We start from the raw sequence: 18694 nt of genomic DNA on the forward strand, positions 1-18694 counted from the left end.
CTGCGGATGACCTGGGAGACTCGTACCCACGAACAGGGAAGAAGGGAAACCGGATCAACCCAAATCGCGTTCTCGGACACAGAAGCCGTGGCGCGCAAATAACGGCAGAGGGCCGCAACCGGACACAAAACATGATGCCCCCCCAGCCTGACCAACCAAGCATCAACAACCCAAGGACCCCTCCGGAAAGCAGCCGTCTCATTCTTCGCCAGAAAAGAATGAGACGGCTGCAGCCGAACAAACCGATCACCACGACCGAAAGAGCAGAAACCCTTGTATTGGAGGAAAGCATGAAGTTCCCCGACCCAACTCCCAGAGGCCAATGCCAACAGGAAAAGAGCCTTCGAGAAAATCCTGAACCGAAGGGGCCACAACAAACTAAGGAGAAGAGAGATAGGAGAGCACTCTGTTCAATGACCTGGACGGCTCATGTGGCACATGAGCAGGTCGGAGGTGAAACAACGCACGAGACAGCTTGCGAAACTGCGCAGAAGTTACATCAATACCGAAGACAAGCTGAAACGGCTCCACCAGCGCCGCACGAAAAGAGGCGACAGTATTTGGCATAAGATGACAGTCCTGGAACAACCAAGAGAGAAAGGACACCACCACCTGAACCGAAAGCGAAGTACAATGAAGAAGAGTAAAAAAGAACCAGAAGGAGCGCCTGGAAACTTCACACTGCCGCTGAGACGAAGCCCGCAGGAGACACTAACAAAGAAGCCATCTGATCACCATAGAGATGATGATAAACTATAGTAAAAAATACCATACGTGAAGACTTAAGGAGAAGATCGAACCAGCCATGTGACAAACCAGTCCAATCGGCTGAAAGAATCGGGAAAACCTCCGGGTTGGGACACCGAGCAAGCAGCCCCTACAACCACGGGGCCAAGAGGACTACTCTCTCCTGGTAGGTCTCCAAGCAAGTCAGGACCTGGAGCAACAGCTGAACCGAGGAAAAGAGGTACAGGAATCCCCACCTCGACCAGTACTGATGAAAGGCATCAAACTCTATGGCCTCACAGTCAGGGAAGGGCGCCACATACAGCAGAAGGCGCCGCGACCACGCCGACGTGAAGAGGTCCATCTCAGGGTGCCCGAACATCTGGAAGAGCCAACTCAAACGAGACAGGTGCCAAAGAGACAAGGACCGCATCGAACCCCCTCGGTTCAGGCAATGAACCACCGGGGTGCAGACCAAATGGAGCCTGATCATCGATCCGCGGGCAATCCGAACCCTCCAAAGAGCAAACCACACCGCCGCGAACTCCCGCACCGCGCTGTGGGCCCTACGAAAAGATGGACCCCACCGCCACTGGCCAGCCTAGTGAGCACTGGTCACAAAGCCCCAGCCAAGAGACGACACGTCCGTGAACACATCGAGCGAGGGCTCAGGCAGGCGCCAAATCACTGAACCCCAAAAAACCCGAAGAGGAAGCCAGCGATGCAGCAGCCGACGCAAGACCCCAGGAGGCTGAACCCAGCGATCGCAAGAGAGATGGAAGGGACGTCCCCGAAGGAACCAGAACAACCGATGATAACAAACCCGACCCGAGGGGTAGACCATCATCGCAAAGTTCAGGCTCCTGCACAGACCTTCGAGCAACCGCCGGGTGACCCGGGAGCCCCTCAGAAACAAGTGCATGCGGGACCGCAACCGAAGGAGAGACTCCGGAGGAAGAGACAAGGAAGCGATCCGAGAGTCCCACACAAGGCCCAGCCAGGTACGAACCTGGGAGGGAACCAAATGGGACTTCCTCCAGTTCACCAAGAACCCGAACCTGGCTAGCTGGAAAAAATCAAATCCCTGGCTAGCAGACAAGAGGACCGGCTGGGAGCCCAAACCAGCCAGTCGTCGAGGTAGGCCAACACCCGAACACCTAAAAGACAGTGACGGGCCACGACGACTCGGGTAAGGCATGTGAACACGCAAGGTACAAGGTTCAACCCGAACGGGAGACAACAAAAACGGTATCCCTGGCACCCCACAACAAATCCGAGCCAGTTCCTGAACCCCAGATGAATCAGGATGTGCCAATAAGTGTCCAGGAAGTCCAGGAACACCATCCAAGAGCCCGGCACCAACAGGAGCTGAACCTGGGACAGCATAGTCATCTAGGAGGGGCAATGAACCCAGGGGTTCAGACAGGACAAATCCAGAATGAACCGCAGGTCCGCACAGTCTTGTTTCGGTACTGGGAACTGAAGGGAAACCCATTGAGGGACGTCGTTGTTTCGACCAGGCCCAAGCGATCCCACTCCAAGATGACCCGACGGAACGCAGAAGAGACATGCCCCACCAGCCCCGAACCCCCTAAAGGAGGATGGGCCACCCAATGCCAACTCAGGCTGAAGGAAACGACCCGAAACACCCACAAATCATGGGGCCATGTCTGAGCAAACAGCACAAGCCTCCCCCCCCCATCGCCCTGTCAATGGGGTGAACCGTGAATGAACCGACGCCCCTTACGAGACTCACGAACCTCACACAGAGCGAACACTGCGCTGACCAGACGAAGGCGGGTCCAGCCCCGAAACTGGCACCAGTGGCCTACCTCGACGAGAGGAACCCAGAGCCCTGGCACGACCCCTCCGGGAAGGCCCCCCCCCCTTAGTGACACCAGGAGAACCAACAAATCAGATATAGGATGACAACTAGCCGAAGCAGCTTAAAAATACTGCGCAATGGCAGAATCAACAAAATGCAGAGGACAAAAAGGTGAGGACAACCTATAAGCACCGCCTGCCGACACGCGAGCCGGGAAGCATAAAACAGCAAAACCACATCCTGCAGGATCGGCGCAAAGAGCTTCAACGAGGCAGACAATGAGCGAGCCGCCGAGCCCAAGACACCGGACCCAGGAATGGCCTTGAGCGTCCCCACATCCTCCTCAATCTAGTCTGAAGTTCGAGTCACTATAAGCAAAACGGGGCAGCCTCTGGGCATCCGGGTGAGCAACCAACCTAGCGCATTGCAACTACCTAAAATGCACATGCAATGTCTGTGCCACCTGTACCCGCATAAGATCATCATTAGACTGGGTAAACTGAGTCACCAGCAAGCAACAAAACTCTCAGAACTACAGGGGGGGGGGGGGAGATTTGCGCCCGCTCTCGCCTTGCGCAAATTTAAGGGTCGTTCCTCACCTGTGGCACCGGGTGTCATGTATACATTCTTCCTCCACCATGCTGCTTGTTGGGTTGGCGACACCTATAACCCTGAGTCATGAGGGACTTTTTTCCCCATGCACTCCAACTCACCATTCCGAGTATCAGGCAGCGGTCAAGTTGCATTGACTCGTTTCTGTGTTGCAATGTGCTAGGTTATGTGCCTTGTTGGATGTTCTGGATCTGCCCCACTTGACCAACACCTCCAAACCCCTCTTCCTTCCCTGGTGGGAATGGTTCACGCTTCTTTTCCCCCTGCTTTCAGGTCCGAAGCGTCTTGATAGTTTTGGACTCGGGGCAGGGTTTAGTTCAGGATGTGGCTTGGGCAGCTCGAGAGGTTGCACCTTCCAATGTGGGAACGGAGGCAGTTGAGACACTCTTTCCCGCCGAGGCTTCAGTCTTTCCTTGGACTCCATCTTCCCTTCCTGAGCGGTGGACATGGATGAGGGCTTGGCCCCAGGGCCTTTGCCTGTGGTTCCCAGGGCTTGGAGAAGTCCGATTGGAGCTTCTGGACTACATTTGTGTAGCCCAAGACCCCTCTGCAGGGTCTTCTTTTGCAGGGTAAATGCAAGAACTCCACAACTGATGACGCCAAGTAGGGCTTACCCAGAAATGGCATTTCATTGCATTCAATGCTAGTTTTTTTCAGGTACTTATAAATAAATTTGTGCAGAATATTAATGCTTACAGTATTTATTGACATCCACACAAGATCGAAGCTTCTTGCCACTGGGTGGATGATAGTAAATATCACTTCTTGACGTTTCAGAAACAGCACGGTATACAATTTCTCGAACCCAACCTGGAAAAAGTTAAGACCTAGAAATATTTTGATACATATTGAATAAATCTCTGAGGTAGAATTAAGGGAATTAGCATTCCTCTCTTCCAATAGTAAAAAGGCATAAAGAAAAATTTAATTAGTAAGAAACAACTCTGCATAAGGTACTAATATTTGAGATGTTAAATTGTAGAATCAATGAAGAAGTCTGAAATGCAGAAGTTACCAGCTGTTGGAAGTGTAAATAAAAAGAGAAAGTACAGTACTATAATTAGGTTATAAGTTAATAAACGCTTATATTGTACATGTAGAAACCCATACTCTCCTAATTGTATATATTTTCCAGAACCTTAACACCTGGATTGTGTCTGGATGGAGTTCTAAGAGTTCTTCTACTCCCCAAGCCTGGCCCTGGGGCCAGGCTTGACTCGTGAGAGCTTGGTTCAATAGGCCCTTGCTTGGAGCTGTCCGCAGGCCCACATATCTACCACAGCCAGGTTAGTCTGGCATTTCTTGAAGAAAAATATCCAGTTTTCTCTTGAATATGTCCACAGTTGTTCCGGCAATATTTCTTATACTCGCTGGGAGGATGTTGAACAACCGTGGACTTCTGATGTCTATACATTCAAAAGGTGACACCCCTAGTGTCAGTACCTGCATCAGAGGAGCTCCAGGATATTTCACAATTCCTAAGTATTGAAGTACAGGTTGATGATAGTGAGTGGTGTCCCAAGGAACATAAAAGTGTAGTGTTTTGGAAAAATAGGTGAGATAACACGATGTACCAAGTTAAGTGAAAAATTGGATGAGAAAAAGTGACCCTAGTGTTTACAATGCAGACAAAAACAACATTCAAGATGGCCACCAGCAAGAAGAAAAAACAAGACAGAGTGAGATTTTGGGGGTTTTAACCCTTTAACTGCGCAATGCACCTGCAGGCCCAGGCTTCAGGTGCGCAACGCGCCTCCGGGTATTTGTATTTTTCACGTTCAATTCAAAACTACCGCAGCTACATGGGGTTCACATCAGCTTCCTCAGGGCTCTTTGTAAACAGATGCCATCTTTAAAAAAAATCGTGGCCCACATTCCCAGGTGTGGGAGCCTCAGTAGTGAGTGAGCAACCAAGGCTAGCGCTCGCAGCATGCGCGCACAGCACTGCTGTTCAGCGTGTGACCACAGCATCGCCTAATAATGTCATAATATATATATAACTTGTATTATTTAGCCATGATAGTATTATAGAAGAGCCTGAGTGAGATAATGACTGGGTACAATGTTCAAATATCAGTGATTCAATGCGGTTCACGATGTTCACAGCGCTAGCCACAACACCACAGCACTATTTCGTCCATCTAGGAATCTTCAAACTACTTTTTAGGTTCCTTTTCCAAATAAACTTGTGGTAAATTATTCATTTACAGGAATTAGTGATCAGGATTGTGATTATAATTAGCGTCCAGTTTCCAGAACAACCACTTATGTGGAACTCTGTCGAAAGCCATTTTTAGGTCCAGATAGATGCAGTCAACCCAACCATCTCTTTCCTGTAAAATCTCTGGCTTGATCATAGAAACTGAGTAAATTCGTTACACAGGATCTTCCAGATTGAAACCATACTGTCTGTCTGATATTATATCGTTTTTTTCCAGGGGTTCTACCCATTTAGTCTTAATTCTTTTTACCAATATTTTGACAATTACACTTGTCAATGATACAGGTCTATAATTGAGGGGGGGTCTTCCCTGCTGCCACTTTTGTAGATTGGAACTGTTAGCCTTTTTCCACACATCAGCTACAACTCCGTTACACAGGGATGCCTGAAAAAACAATTGAAGTGGAATGCTGAGCTCAGGTGCACATTCTCTCAAAACCCATGGTGAAACTCCATCTGGACCAACTGCTTTGTTCTTAATTAGTTTCTTGAGCATTTTTTCCACTTCGTCTCTAGACTCCTCTATGTACTCTATGCTGTTCTTTGGAATTCTTATTGTGTCAGATTCCCTGAAGATTTCATTTTGTACTAACACACTTTGGAACTTTTCGTTTTAATGTTTCACACATTTCTTTTTAATTTTCCACGAACCTATTTCCCATTTTCACTTGAATATTATCCTTTACCTGCAATTTGTTGTTTATGAATTCATAGAAAAGACCTGGTTCTGTTTTACATTTGTCCGCAATCCCTTTTTCAAAATTTCTTTCCGCCTCTCCTCACTGCCGTGTAGTTGTTTCTCGCATCTTTGTATCGCTGGTATGTTTGGGGATTTAGCCTCTTCCTATACAGTATTGATTCCATTTGTCTTTTTTTGGTCTCTGGCCCTCTTGCAATTTCCGTTGAACCAATCCTGTTTCCGAGTTCTGAACCTCTGCTTTGTTATAAATTTTTTGTGTCTATCATATATTTCACAAAACTTGACATGCATCTCATTTACCTCATGTCTTAACAGTAATTCTTTCCAGTCAAATTCCTTAAAGAAATGTCCGAGTTCCCCATAATGACCTTTCCTGAAATCCAACCTATACCATTGATAGGTTAAGTAATAATTATAAATAAGAAGCAATAAGATGCTTATCTTAACATACTAAGAAGGTTAGGTAAGGTCGGTATTTTCTATGAAGCTTTTCAAGGTAAACTAAAATATTCACAATCAATTAATATGTCACATATGCACTTATTATATAAGCCAATATTGACTGTAAGCAAGTGCGAGAACGGGTTGCAAAATCAGGCTTTTCAAATGCTTGAACCTCATTTTCTTCCAGATTATAACACATTGCATACTTTATTCCTAAAAAGACATGGTTACTTTTACCCAAGGAAGGGAGGTATTGAATGTCAATTATCTCTTCCTCTTTCCTGGTAAATATCATAAACAGCATGGAGGGAACATCCACTTCCCTCATCTTCGTAGCTTGTTTAACATATTGAAACATGAATGTTTCCAGGATGAGGTTTACGAATCTACAAGTCCAAAAATCCTCCGCTCTAGCTTCATATTCCTCCCAGTCTATGGAATTCAAGTTGAAGTCGCCGACTACCAATAGTCTTGATCTATCTTTTAACGGCTCTCACTATAATTTCTCTCATTATTGTTATAAGACCCTCTCATTTATTATCTAGCTCCTCCTTTGTCCATGTGTTGCTTGGCGGTGGACTATATGCATTTATGATCGTTAATTTATCATCCTGATTGCAGATCTCTAGTGCTATTATGTCAACTTCTCGTGGATTGACAATTATTATTTCGTTTACCTTTAGGTGTTTTTTCACCAGCACAGCAACTCCACTGCCTTTCCTAATTTTTCTGTCCCGTCTCCAAACCGAGTAGCCTCTTGGGAATATGAACTCATTTAAAATATCATCTTCAAGTTTTGTCTCCGTAAGTGCAACAATTTCTGGTTCTGATGTCTGCAGCTGTATTACGTCACTTAACTCCAGTATCTTTTGATCTCAATCCATCTATGTTGGTGTATGCAGTTGTCAGGAACTTGTTCCCCCTCTCCTCATTCTTCACTCCCCCTCTCATTAGATTTTGTTGGTTTGCCTTTATGTACCACTTTACTGGTCTGCCTACCCCTATCACTCTATAGATTTTTTTTTTTTTATTTCTTCTTCTTCATTCCTGCTCTCTTTTAAACGTTTTGCCTCGGAGAGGTTCAGTTTCAGCTTCTCTGTCTTCTTTTGAAAGATCTCGTCTTACTTTCCCTACTTCATCACTTTGTAATTTTCTAGCTTTCCTTAAAACTTCTTTGATCTGTTTGGCACTGATCAAGGTGATCCTCAAAGGTCGATCTTTCCCTTTTGCGTACTTTCCAATCCTACTGTAGTTGCAGACATTCTCTATGGTAGTAAGAACTTCCATGAGGCCAACAATATTATCTACTACTTTCTCTTCTTCTACAGCTCTTTCAGACCTAGATGTTATCTCTTTTTCTTTGCAACCAAAAATTATGAGACTTACTTCGATGAACTGTTTGCACCAATTTAGGATATGATGCCAGTTCCTTTCTGACTATCAGCCTTATGTTTGTTTTATCCTGGTTGCTGCCGTGTTTGGCTTCCTTTACTGCTGCTTCTATTTTTTCCTTCTCCTTGGCTACTTGTGCATAGGTGAGTTGCATATCTTTCTTGCACTGTTCAATTCTCTGTGCAACTTCCTCCATCTGTACTGACAAAAGCTGTTTTTTCTGTTGAATTTCTTTACCTAACCTATCATAGTCATTTAAGTTTAAATTTGCTTTAACTTCTTCCAAAGCTATTTTTAAGAGTTTATTGTCCTCTTCCATGGCTTTGCAATTTGTTTCCAGTTGATTTTTGTCCTTGCATAAATCTTTCACTAACCCGTCAAGACCTAAAACCTTGCCACTCAAGTGCTTATTACCTTCTTTCAATTTGCTGATTTATTTCTACATGATAGTTCACAATACTATCTAATTTTGCCAATTTGTTGTGTAGACTGCTTATATCAATGCTTTCTTCATTAAAACCCCCAAAATCTCGCTGTCTTGTTTTTCTTCTTGCTGGTGGCCATCTTGAATGTTTTTGTCTGCACTGTAAACACTAGGGTCACTTTTTCTCATCCAATTTTTCACTTCACTTGGCACATTCATGTTATCTCACTTATTTTTCTAAAGCACTACACTTTTATGTTCCTTGGGACACCACTCACTATCGTCAATCTGTACTACAACACTTATGAATTTAGAAATATCCTGGAGTTCCTCTGATGCAGGTGCTGACACTAGGGGTGTCACCTTTTGAATGTATAGACATCAAAGGTCCATGGTTGCTCAACATCCTCCCAGCGAGTATAAGAAATATTACCGGAACAACTGTGGACATATTCAAGAGAAAACTGAAAACTGGATATTTTTCTTCAAGAAATGCCAGACTAACCTGGCTGTAGTGGATATGTGGGCCTGCGGAAAGCTCCAAGCAAGGGCCTATTGAACTAAGCTCTCACGAGTCAAGCCTGGCCCCAGGGCCAGGCTTGTTGAGTAGAAGAACTCCTAGAACTCCGTCCAGATATATATCCAGGTGTTAAGGTCCTGGAAAACATATACAATTAGGCGAGTATGGGTTTCTACAGGAGAGGGACAGCCTGGCATCGACGGGTAGAACGAATTCAGCGGTGAAACCTAGTAGCCAGAATGCACTTCTTAGCCTACTGTGCAAGGCCCGATTTGCCTAATAGGCAGAGTGATTTTTTTATTTTCAATAATTTTTTCCAATTAGTTTAATTTAATTATTATTATTATTATATATTATTAGGAACATAAATTATTGACGTAGTTGTGTTAGTTTAGGTTAGGTTTAGATAGGTTAGGTTAGGTAGGGTTGGTTAGGTTCGGTCATATATCTACGATAGTTTTAACTCAAATTTAAACAAATAAACTTATACATAATGAAATAGCCAGATTTATCATTTCATAAGAAAAAAAATGACAAAAATATATAAATTCAGGAAAACTTGGCTTATTAGGCAAATTAGGCCTTGCATAGTAGGCCGAGTATACTGCCAGGAGCAATGCAACTGGTATACAGGACGCCTTAATCCGCTTGACCATCACGACCAGACATAAGGAAGTGATAGCCGAAGCTATTTGAACCACTTCCCCTCCGGCACTCGGATGGTAATCTTGGGCATAGCATTTTATCAAATCACCTCATTCTTTGGGGCACACGTGAGGAACACAAATGCGAACAAGCCTGAATGGTCCCCAGGGTTATATGCGACTGAAAACTCACACCCCAGAAGTGACTCGAACCCATACTGCCAGGAGCAACGCAACCATTCAGGCTTGTTCGCATATATTTACATATATATATATATATATATATATATATATATATATATATATAATGTGTGTCATACCTAGTAGCCAGAACGCACTTCTCAGCATACTATGCAAGGCCCGATTTGCCTCATAAGCCAAGTTTTCATGAATTAATGTTTTTTCGACTACCTAACCAACCTAACATAACCTAACCTAACTTTTCCGGCTACCTAACCTAACATATAAAGATAGGTTAGGTTAGGTAGGGTTGGTTAGGTTTGGTCATATATCTATGTTAATTTTAACTCCAATAAAAAAAAATTGACCTCAAACGTAATGAAATGGGTAGCTTTATCATTTCATAAGAAAAAAATTAGAGAAAATATATTAATTTAGGTAGTTAACTTGGCTTATTAGGCAAATCGGGTCTTGCATAGCAAGCAGAGAAGTGCATTCTGGCTACTAGGTACGACATATTATATTACAGTATATTATATTATATTATATATATATATATATATATTTTATATATATATATATATGGAGGATGGGGAATTAGCCTCGGCTGCCGTCCATCCTCTTTTGTCCGGTCGTGATGGTCGAGTGGTTAAGGAATCCTGTACATCAGTTGCAGAGTGCTTCTGGCAGTATGGGTTCGAGTCACTTCTGGGGTATGAGTTTTCAGTTGTATATATGCCTGGAGACCATTCAGGCTTGTTCGCATATGTTTTTATATATATATATATATATATATATATATATATATATATATATATATATATATATATATATATATATATATATATATATATATATATATATATATATATATATATATATATTTTATATATATATATATATATATATATATATATATATATATATATATATATATATATATATATATATATATATATATATATATATATATATATATATATATATATATATATACATACATACATACAGGCATACCTCAGAATAAGAGTTTAATCCGTTCCTGGAGACGCCTCGCCTTCCGAAAACTCGCATTCCGAAGTTAATTTCCCCATAAGAAATAAAGGGAAATGAATTAATCCGTTCCTGACTACCCCAAAAACCCCACATCAAACTAAATTTTTATACCTAATTTACCTAATTCATCTAAATAAACCTACAAAACTGTGTTCCAGTTATTACTTACCTTGCTGTCGAGTGCTGTAGGCGTATGGAAGATGGTGAGGAGGGGGGAGGAGGAGAGGAGTTACTGTTTGGAAGGGGAGTCCCCTTCCATAATCACATCACATAACCCCATGCCTTGTAACACTATGGATACCACTTCTCTTTCTAAATTTTTCAAACCAGCCCCTGCTTGCCTTAAACTCTTTCTTATCTGCATCACTCGTTGCAGGGGTATTCTTTAGAAGGTCTTCGTGCAACACCCTGGCTTTCTCACAAATAATGGCCTCCGAAACACTATCACCCCTCAACTCCTTGTCGTGTATCCAAATTAATAACAACTTTTCCACTTCTTCAAGTATTTGTGGTCTTTGTGCCGTTAATGTTCTTACTCCTTTTGCCACTTTAGCACCCATAATCTTATTTTTCTTCTTAAGTATAGTGCATATTGTTGATGTGGCTTTGTTGTACTGCCTACAAAGTTCAACAACACGTGTACCGTTCTCATGCTTCCGAATGATCTCTTGTTTCTCCTCTATTGTCATCCTCACATGAGCTTTCTGGCCTTTATCCTTACCACTGGCTTTCTTGGGACCCATGGTGAGATATATAATAACAAATTGTATAGACAAATCACCAAAAATCCAACAAAACACTGAAAATCCGCGAGAAGAATTGATGTGGGGGTAGTCACTGAGCGCGAGACAATAATAAACTGAGGGGCGGAGGGGCGACGAACGCGCTAGGTCGGCTGTACGCGTATCAACAAACTCGCGTCCAAACTCACCTCCCGAAGTAACCCTCGCCTTCTGAGACAAATTTTTGGAGTAAATACACCTCGCCTTCCGAAAATCTCGCATACAGGGACAATCGCATTCCGAGGTACCACTGTATATATATATATATATATAGCGTTGAATGTAATAAAACTCCGTTTTCTGGGTAAGATCCGGCGGCTCCCCGGAGCTATCTGGGCTGATATGAATGTATTAGACCATGGCATCAGTCAAGCGAATGGAATTCTTAGGCGAGTTCTTAGTCAAGCCAATGGAGTTCTAACACATTTACAAAATCTGCCTCTTTACTAATCATGCAGAGTGCACTATCTGTTGTCATAGTGTACTATCTGCTGCCCGAAACGCTTTGCGTAATAGTGGCTTTAGGCATTGTATGTATACACCTTACCTGAATAAACATTTATTTATTTATAGCAACTATTTCTGAAAGGTCAGTATGTTGATTAGACAATTTGTTTACCAGTTAAGATAATGAAAATCTTTATGTATTTATTTATTGTCGGTGGGGTTTAAACAATCTATGGAAACACCATGTCAGCAAAACTTGCTCATGTGACAACAGTGACAAAAACATAACATAGGTTCACCACCCCTGGCCTAGAGGTATTTCAATAAGCCTGAAAGGCTTTGTCTGACAATGGAAATCAAATAAAACTTGTTGAACAAATAACAGCAGTATGGCAAATTAAATCAACACTGAATGTATACTCACCCTGCTGAAGAGGTACCAAGTACTGTTCATGATTTGCATCAAGATTTATGCCACGACGGAAAATTACTTGTGGAGTTTTCTTCTTTTTAGCCATAGGTGTTCTACTTTTCTTGTTGAATTTCATCTCTTTCACAGGTTCGCTAAAAGTTATAAACAAAATTATTTATAAACAAAAAGTTTAAAACAAAATTAAGATTTTATATATATATATATATATATATATATATATATATATATATATATATATATATATATATATATATATATATATATATATATATATATATATATAGTCATACCTAGTAGCCAGAACGCACTTCTCAGCCTACTATGCAAGGCCCGATTTGCCTAATAAGCCAAGTTTTCATGAATTAATTGTTTTTCGACTACCTAACCTAACTTTTTCGGCTACCTAACCTAACTGAACCTATAAAGATAGGTTAGGTTAGGTTAGGTAGGGTTGGTTAGGTTCGGTCATATATCTACGTTAATTTTAACTCCAATAAAAAAAAATTGACCTCATACATAATGAAATGGGTAGCTTTATCATTTCATAAGAAAAAAATTAGAGAAAATATATTAATTCAGGAAAACTTGGCTTATTAGGCAAATCGGGCCTTGCATAACTGGCCGAGTACGACGTTCTGGCTATTAGGTACAACATTTTATATATATATATATATATATATATATATATATATATATATATATATATATATATATATATGCATATGCATGTCTCATTGAATATGACAGCATATTCTGTATTTACTATTTTCTGATTTAGGGCTTCTATCCCACTTACTAATGCTCTTGCATCAGGGTTCAGCTGGAAGAGGAGTTCACCAAAAGTCATGTTGTTTTTAGGTGAAGAAAAGAATTGAATAACTGAAGAATATATTACACTAATTACAAAATCGCACGTTTCGAACCTCCATGGTTCATTCTCAAGTGAAAAGAAATTACAGAACTCAGTTCTGTAATTTCTTTTCACTTGCTAGACCTCATACTCACGAACAATGATGAGCTAATCAAGAGACATTACTGTCTCAGACACTACGTACTCAGACCACAAGCTCATTGAAGTGCTAACTAACATTAATAATAGTAAGCCCAAGAAAAACAACAGGCGAGAAGGGTTATTCAATAAATTCAATTTTAATAATAAAAGGATAGACTGGGAGAAAATAAACAGGGGAACTTACAAACATTCAATGGGAAAATGTTCTAAGTAATAAATATCCTACACAAGGAATAGAAAAACTGACTTCTGAAGCATATGAAGTGTCTGAAACATGTTCCTTTGAGGAAAGCCAGTGAGGTCCAACGTAGAAAGAAAACGCAGATGACACTACAAAAGAAGAAAAAAATTAACGGAAATGCTTAAGCAGACACGACTTTCCATACAAAGAAGGAATAATTTAAACAGGTAGATTGAAGACATTGAACAGAGACTGAAAAATTTATATGAGATTGAAGAAAGGCAACTAGAACAGAAAGCAATTCAGGAAATAAAGAAAAAAACAAAATTTTTCTTCACATATGCTAAATCAAAAGCAAACACCACTGCCAGTATTGGACCTATTCGTACTAGTGAAGATTTATACACTGAAGATGACAAAGAAATTAGTGAAATCCTAAAAAAAAGCAGTATGAGGACATGTTTGGCACTCCGATAAACAGCATGAAAGTGAAGATCCAGACAACTTTTTTATGCGTGATATCCAAACCCCTGTAAATGTAACTGATATCAACACGAGTGTGACAGATTTTGAAAGAGAAATTGACAATATGCACATGCACTCAGCCCCGGGTCTAGACTCATGGAATTCAATATTTATAAAAATGCAAAGTGCCAGTAGCACAGGCACTCAGTATAGTGTGGAGGAAGAGCTTGGACACGGGGAAGATACCAGATGCGCTTAAAGCAGCAGACATAGCCCCTCTACACAAGGGAGGGAGCAAAGCATTGGCAAATAATTATAGACCAGTTGCACTAATGACCCACATAATAAAAGTATTTGAGAAAGTGATCAGGAGTCAGGTCACTAGTTTCATGGAAACTAATGACCTCAACAACATGGCCAACATGGATTTAGAGCAGGAAGATCATGCCTCTCACAGCTACTTGACCATTATGACAAAATCACTGAGGAGTTAGAAGAAAAACAGAATGCAGATATGGTATACACAGATTTTGCAAAGGCATTCGACAAATGTGACCATGGAGTGATTGCACACAAAATGAGGTCAATGGGTATAACTGGTAAAGTAGGACGTCTGATTCTTAATTTTCTGTCAAACGGAACACAAAGAGTAACAGTCAACCATATCAAATCGAGTCCAAGCAGAGTTAAAAGCTCAGTACAAGGTACAGACCTTGCACCACTGCTTTTCTTTATTCTCATATCAGATACAGACTCAAATACAAGGCATAGCTTCTTATCATCATTTGTAGATGACAAAAATCAGCATGAAAATTACCTCTGCTAAAGACATTGAAAAACTAACTACAAGCAGATATTAATAAAGTTTTTGACTGGGCAGCAGAAAATAACATGATGTTTAACCCTTAACATGCTAGGGGTATAATATCCTTTGTTCCCTACAGGCTCATGTAATTTTGGAGAAAAAAAAAAAAAATAATAAAATCCTAACCTGTTAATTTGTGTTCACTGATCACGGGAAAAATAATAAAAAAATCGTAAGTGGCATATATTGCCCGCTATGGGGCGGGGAAGTCTGGCAAAAATCAGGCGCTGACTCAGCGTGCGTCCCAGGCGGTCTGTTGCTCGCCAGCTGTCAGGCCGGAGTTGCCACAGAGAGATAATTACCTAATTATTTCAATGTCTCTGATTGATTTTTCATAGTTTTTTTGCTGTTATATTATTCAATAGTGTGAAGTTTGATATATTTATATAATAAAATGAGTGAATCATCGCTATACTCCAAAATATGGTGTGCATATTGTTGATTCAATTATGTTCATCAATCAGTGAACAAATACTTTGTCGGTTATTACACTATATACACAGGTTATATATAAGTATCTGCATGTTTTGTTCACCATAACGAACCACTAAGTAGCTATTATGAGTCAAAAAGTAACGAGGAGTGACCACCGTGTACCAGCCAGCCACTCACGCCCTCCATCAAGTCATCTGACTCACCCACATTCTCCTCCCACAATACTGTTTTTGCTTTTATTCACTATATACAGACGCTATATATAAGCATCTACATTCGTGTTCACCATAACGAACCACTAAGTTGGTATGCTGAGTGGCAGTGGCAGTGACAGGCAGTGGCAGCCCGCCACTGGCTGCCACTCCCTCCTTCCCTCACCTCACCTGACTTGCCACAATTCTCCACCCACCATACTGTTTTTGCTTTTATATACAGACGTTATATATAAGTATTTACATGTTTTGTTCACCATAACCTCAAGGTAAGGTAAGGTAAGCCACTAGTACGCGTAGCGTTTCTGGCAGGTCCCTGGAATACGATCCCCGCTGCGAAGAATCGTTTTTACAACCAAGTACACATTTTACTGTTGCGTTAAACAGAGGTTACAGGTAAGCATTTGCGCCCAGTAAATCCTCCCCGGCCAGGATACGAACCCATGACAAAGCGCTCGCGGAACGCCAGGCAAGTGTCTTATCACTACACCACGGAGACTGGTAACTACACCATGGAGACTGGAGCTCTCCAAATGTACTCGCTAGAAAGACGACGGGAGAGATATCAAATAATATACACGTGGAAAATACTGGAGAGCCAGGTCCCAAATCTGAACAGTAAAATAACAACATACTGGAGTGAATGATATGGAAGAAAATGCAGAAGAGAACCAGCGAAGAGCAGGGATGCCATAGGCACAATTAGAGAGAACTGTATAAACATCAGAGGTCCACGGGTGTTCAACATTCTCCCAGCGAGCATAAGAAATATTGCCAGAACAACAGTGGACATCTTCAAGAGGAAACTAGATAGGTTCCTCCAAGGAGTGCCAGACCAACCGGGCTCTGGTGGGTATGTGGGCCTGCAGGCTGCTGCAAGCAACAGCCTAGTGGACCAAACTCTCACAAGTCAAGCCTGGCCTCGGGCTGGGCTTGGGGAGTAGAACTCCGAGAACCCTATCAAGCAGGTATGAAGCAGGTATCAACCATGAAGAACTCAGTCCCTCAGGGTACTGTGCTTGCTTCAGTACTTTTTCTCTTCCTCATATCGGACATAGACAAAAACACAATCTATAGTACTGTACAGAGCACCACTTGGTTTCCGAACTTTAGTTATCTGAAACTTCCAATTTCCTGATTGGGGTTGGGGAGTCATGCTACCCGAACAAAGATCGGGTAGGAAGGGGTCCGCCAAGCGTCACGCCGGCTTGTGGTGGTAGGTGGGAGATGGTCCAGTTTGCCCACTGTGACTTCACAGATTCACGGCCTATTATTCCTATTATTTTGAATTGCCATAAGGCTGGATGTTCATTCTGTGCTTTTGTTTTACATATCTGCACAATCAAGAAACATCTGTGCACCATGTCGGCTCCAGATGCACGCATTGCGTCAGTGATGGCTGACCGGTGGGTGGGTGGATGGATGGATGAGGGAGCTTAGGTGGGAGGCCGTATGAGAGAGGGGTGGGGGGGGGGGAGAATCAGTGAGAGAGGGGGAGAATTAGTCAGAAAGGGAGGGAGAGATGCTAGGAGGGAGGGGGAGGTAGGGAGAGATGGTAGGAGGTAGGGAGGGATGCTAAGAGGGAGGGGAAGGTAGGGAGATATGCTAGGAGGTAGGCAGGAAGGGATGGAAGTAGTGAGAATTAGGGAGGGAAAGGCAGGCTGGCAGGCATAGGCAGGCAGGCACAGGCAGGCAGGCTGGCAGGAAACATCCAGAGGATGTTTGCCAGACGTCTTAATAATCAGTTAGGAACAATAAAAGGACTTTTATAAATCGGATCAGGACTTCACTTATTGGCGAGTACAAACAAAATACGGTCGCATTTACGCTATGAACCTGTCGATTTTTTCCCCTAGAGTTTTGTTTTCAAACAAATTTCATACCCATTTCTTTTTACATTTCTAGTTTATTTTCTCCTTTCTATTTCTCGTATACGAACTTACACGTTAACCGACAGGTCTCGTCCCCAAGGGGTTCGGAAACCAAGTGGTGCTCGGTATCAGCCTTTGCAGATCCTCATCATCCTTTGCAGGCCTACTATTTTCTATGTTATTGAACTTATGCTACCTGCCTCCCCTACACCAACCCTCACAACTGCCATTACCTTATATACACACTTATACATGAGTTAATAAAGCATGATTCATAATTCAGTGAGATATTGTACAAACCTTTGATTTATATGGTCTGTGAGTGGTGGCAATGCTGTAGTTTGAAGGGCTGAAGTTAAATCAGGGAATCCTTGTATTCCTGAATACAGTGAGTTTGCAGAATCCTTGCATTCTGCTAACATTTCTTTTCTTCTTTCTTTTTTTAAATATTTTTGTAATATGCCACCAAATTCCTTCGTGGAATTCACTGAAGATGGACAAAATGTTTTACTTCCCTTAGTAGATGTTTGTTTGTTATTATTTTCAACATCTGGAAAAAAAGTGTTGAATGTCATGAAACGCCAGTTTCTGGGGAACCCCCGAATGCTTCCTGAAGCTATCCCACTGACTATCCTATTTGAGCTCATCAGTCACAGTTCTTGTTGCCTATCAGGGACCTGAGCCAGAAGCTGGCTCCTTCAGAGAGGTGCAAGAGCAATGACCTATGAGCAATTTACATTTAAAATATGTCATACTTGCCATCGACCAGGGAAGGCACCCAGAAAGGTAGGTGAATCAATAGAGACAACTGTCTGGTTGAAAATTGTGAGCTATGTCCTCAAAAGAGCAAAAGAATTCCCACAAAGAAAAACAAGCAACTCTTCATCCAACTAGCCAACAACCCCTGCTAATTAGCACTACCCCGACAAGGACACGGCAAACCTCCAATCAGATGTAAATCAGTTCTTTCTATGGGCTATAGAAAATAATATGTGTTTAACTTAGATAAGTTCCAGCTCATGCGCTACGGAAAAAATAAAAATATAAAAATAGAAACCACGTACAAAACTCAGTCAAATCATAACATTCAATGGAAAGGCAATGTAAAGGATTTGGGTGTACTGATGTTGGAAGACCTTATATTTAAAGAACACAATAAAGTAGCCGTCACAACTGCAAGAAAAATGACAGGTTGGATAACAAGAACCTTTCACACTAGAGATGCTATACCGATGATGATACTTTTC

General features: G+C 41.9%; 1 protein-coding gene across 4 annotated transcripts in view; it reads right to left on the reverse strand.

Annotated features, from left to right (window-relative positions):
• Positions 1–18694, reverse strand: part of LOC123767377 (mucin-4) — a 79008-nt gene that overhangs the window by 30045 nt on the left and 30269 nt on the right. For all 4 annotated transcript variants that reach the window (XM_045757034.2, XM_045757035.2, XM_069313059.1 and 1 more), the window contains exons 4-6: positions 17748–17997; positions 12398–12537; positions 3860–3973 (exon numbers count right to left, since the gene is read on the reverse strand). In XM_045757034.2, coding sequence (XP_045612990.2) covers positions 3860–3973; positions 12398–12537; positions 17748–17997 — 504 coding nt within the window. The remainder of the gene's footprint in view (positions 1–3859; positions 3974–12397; positions 12538–17747; positions 17998–18694) is intronic.

Source organism: Procambarus clarkii, chromosome 74, assembly GCF_040958095.1.
Source record: "Procambarus clarkii isolate CNS0578487 chromosome 74, FALCON_Pclarkii_2.0, whole genome shotgun sequence".
NCBI classification, from domain to species: Eukaryota; Metazoa; Arthropoda; class Malacostraca; order Decapoda; family Cambaridae; genus Procambarus; species Procambarus clarkii.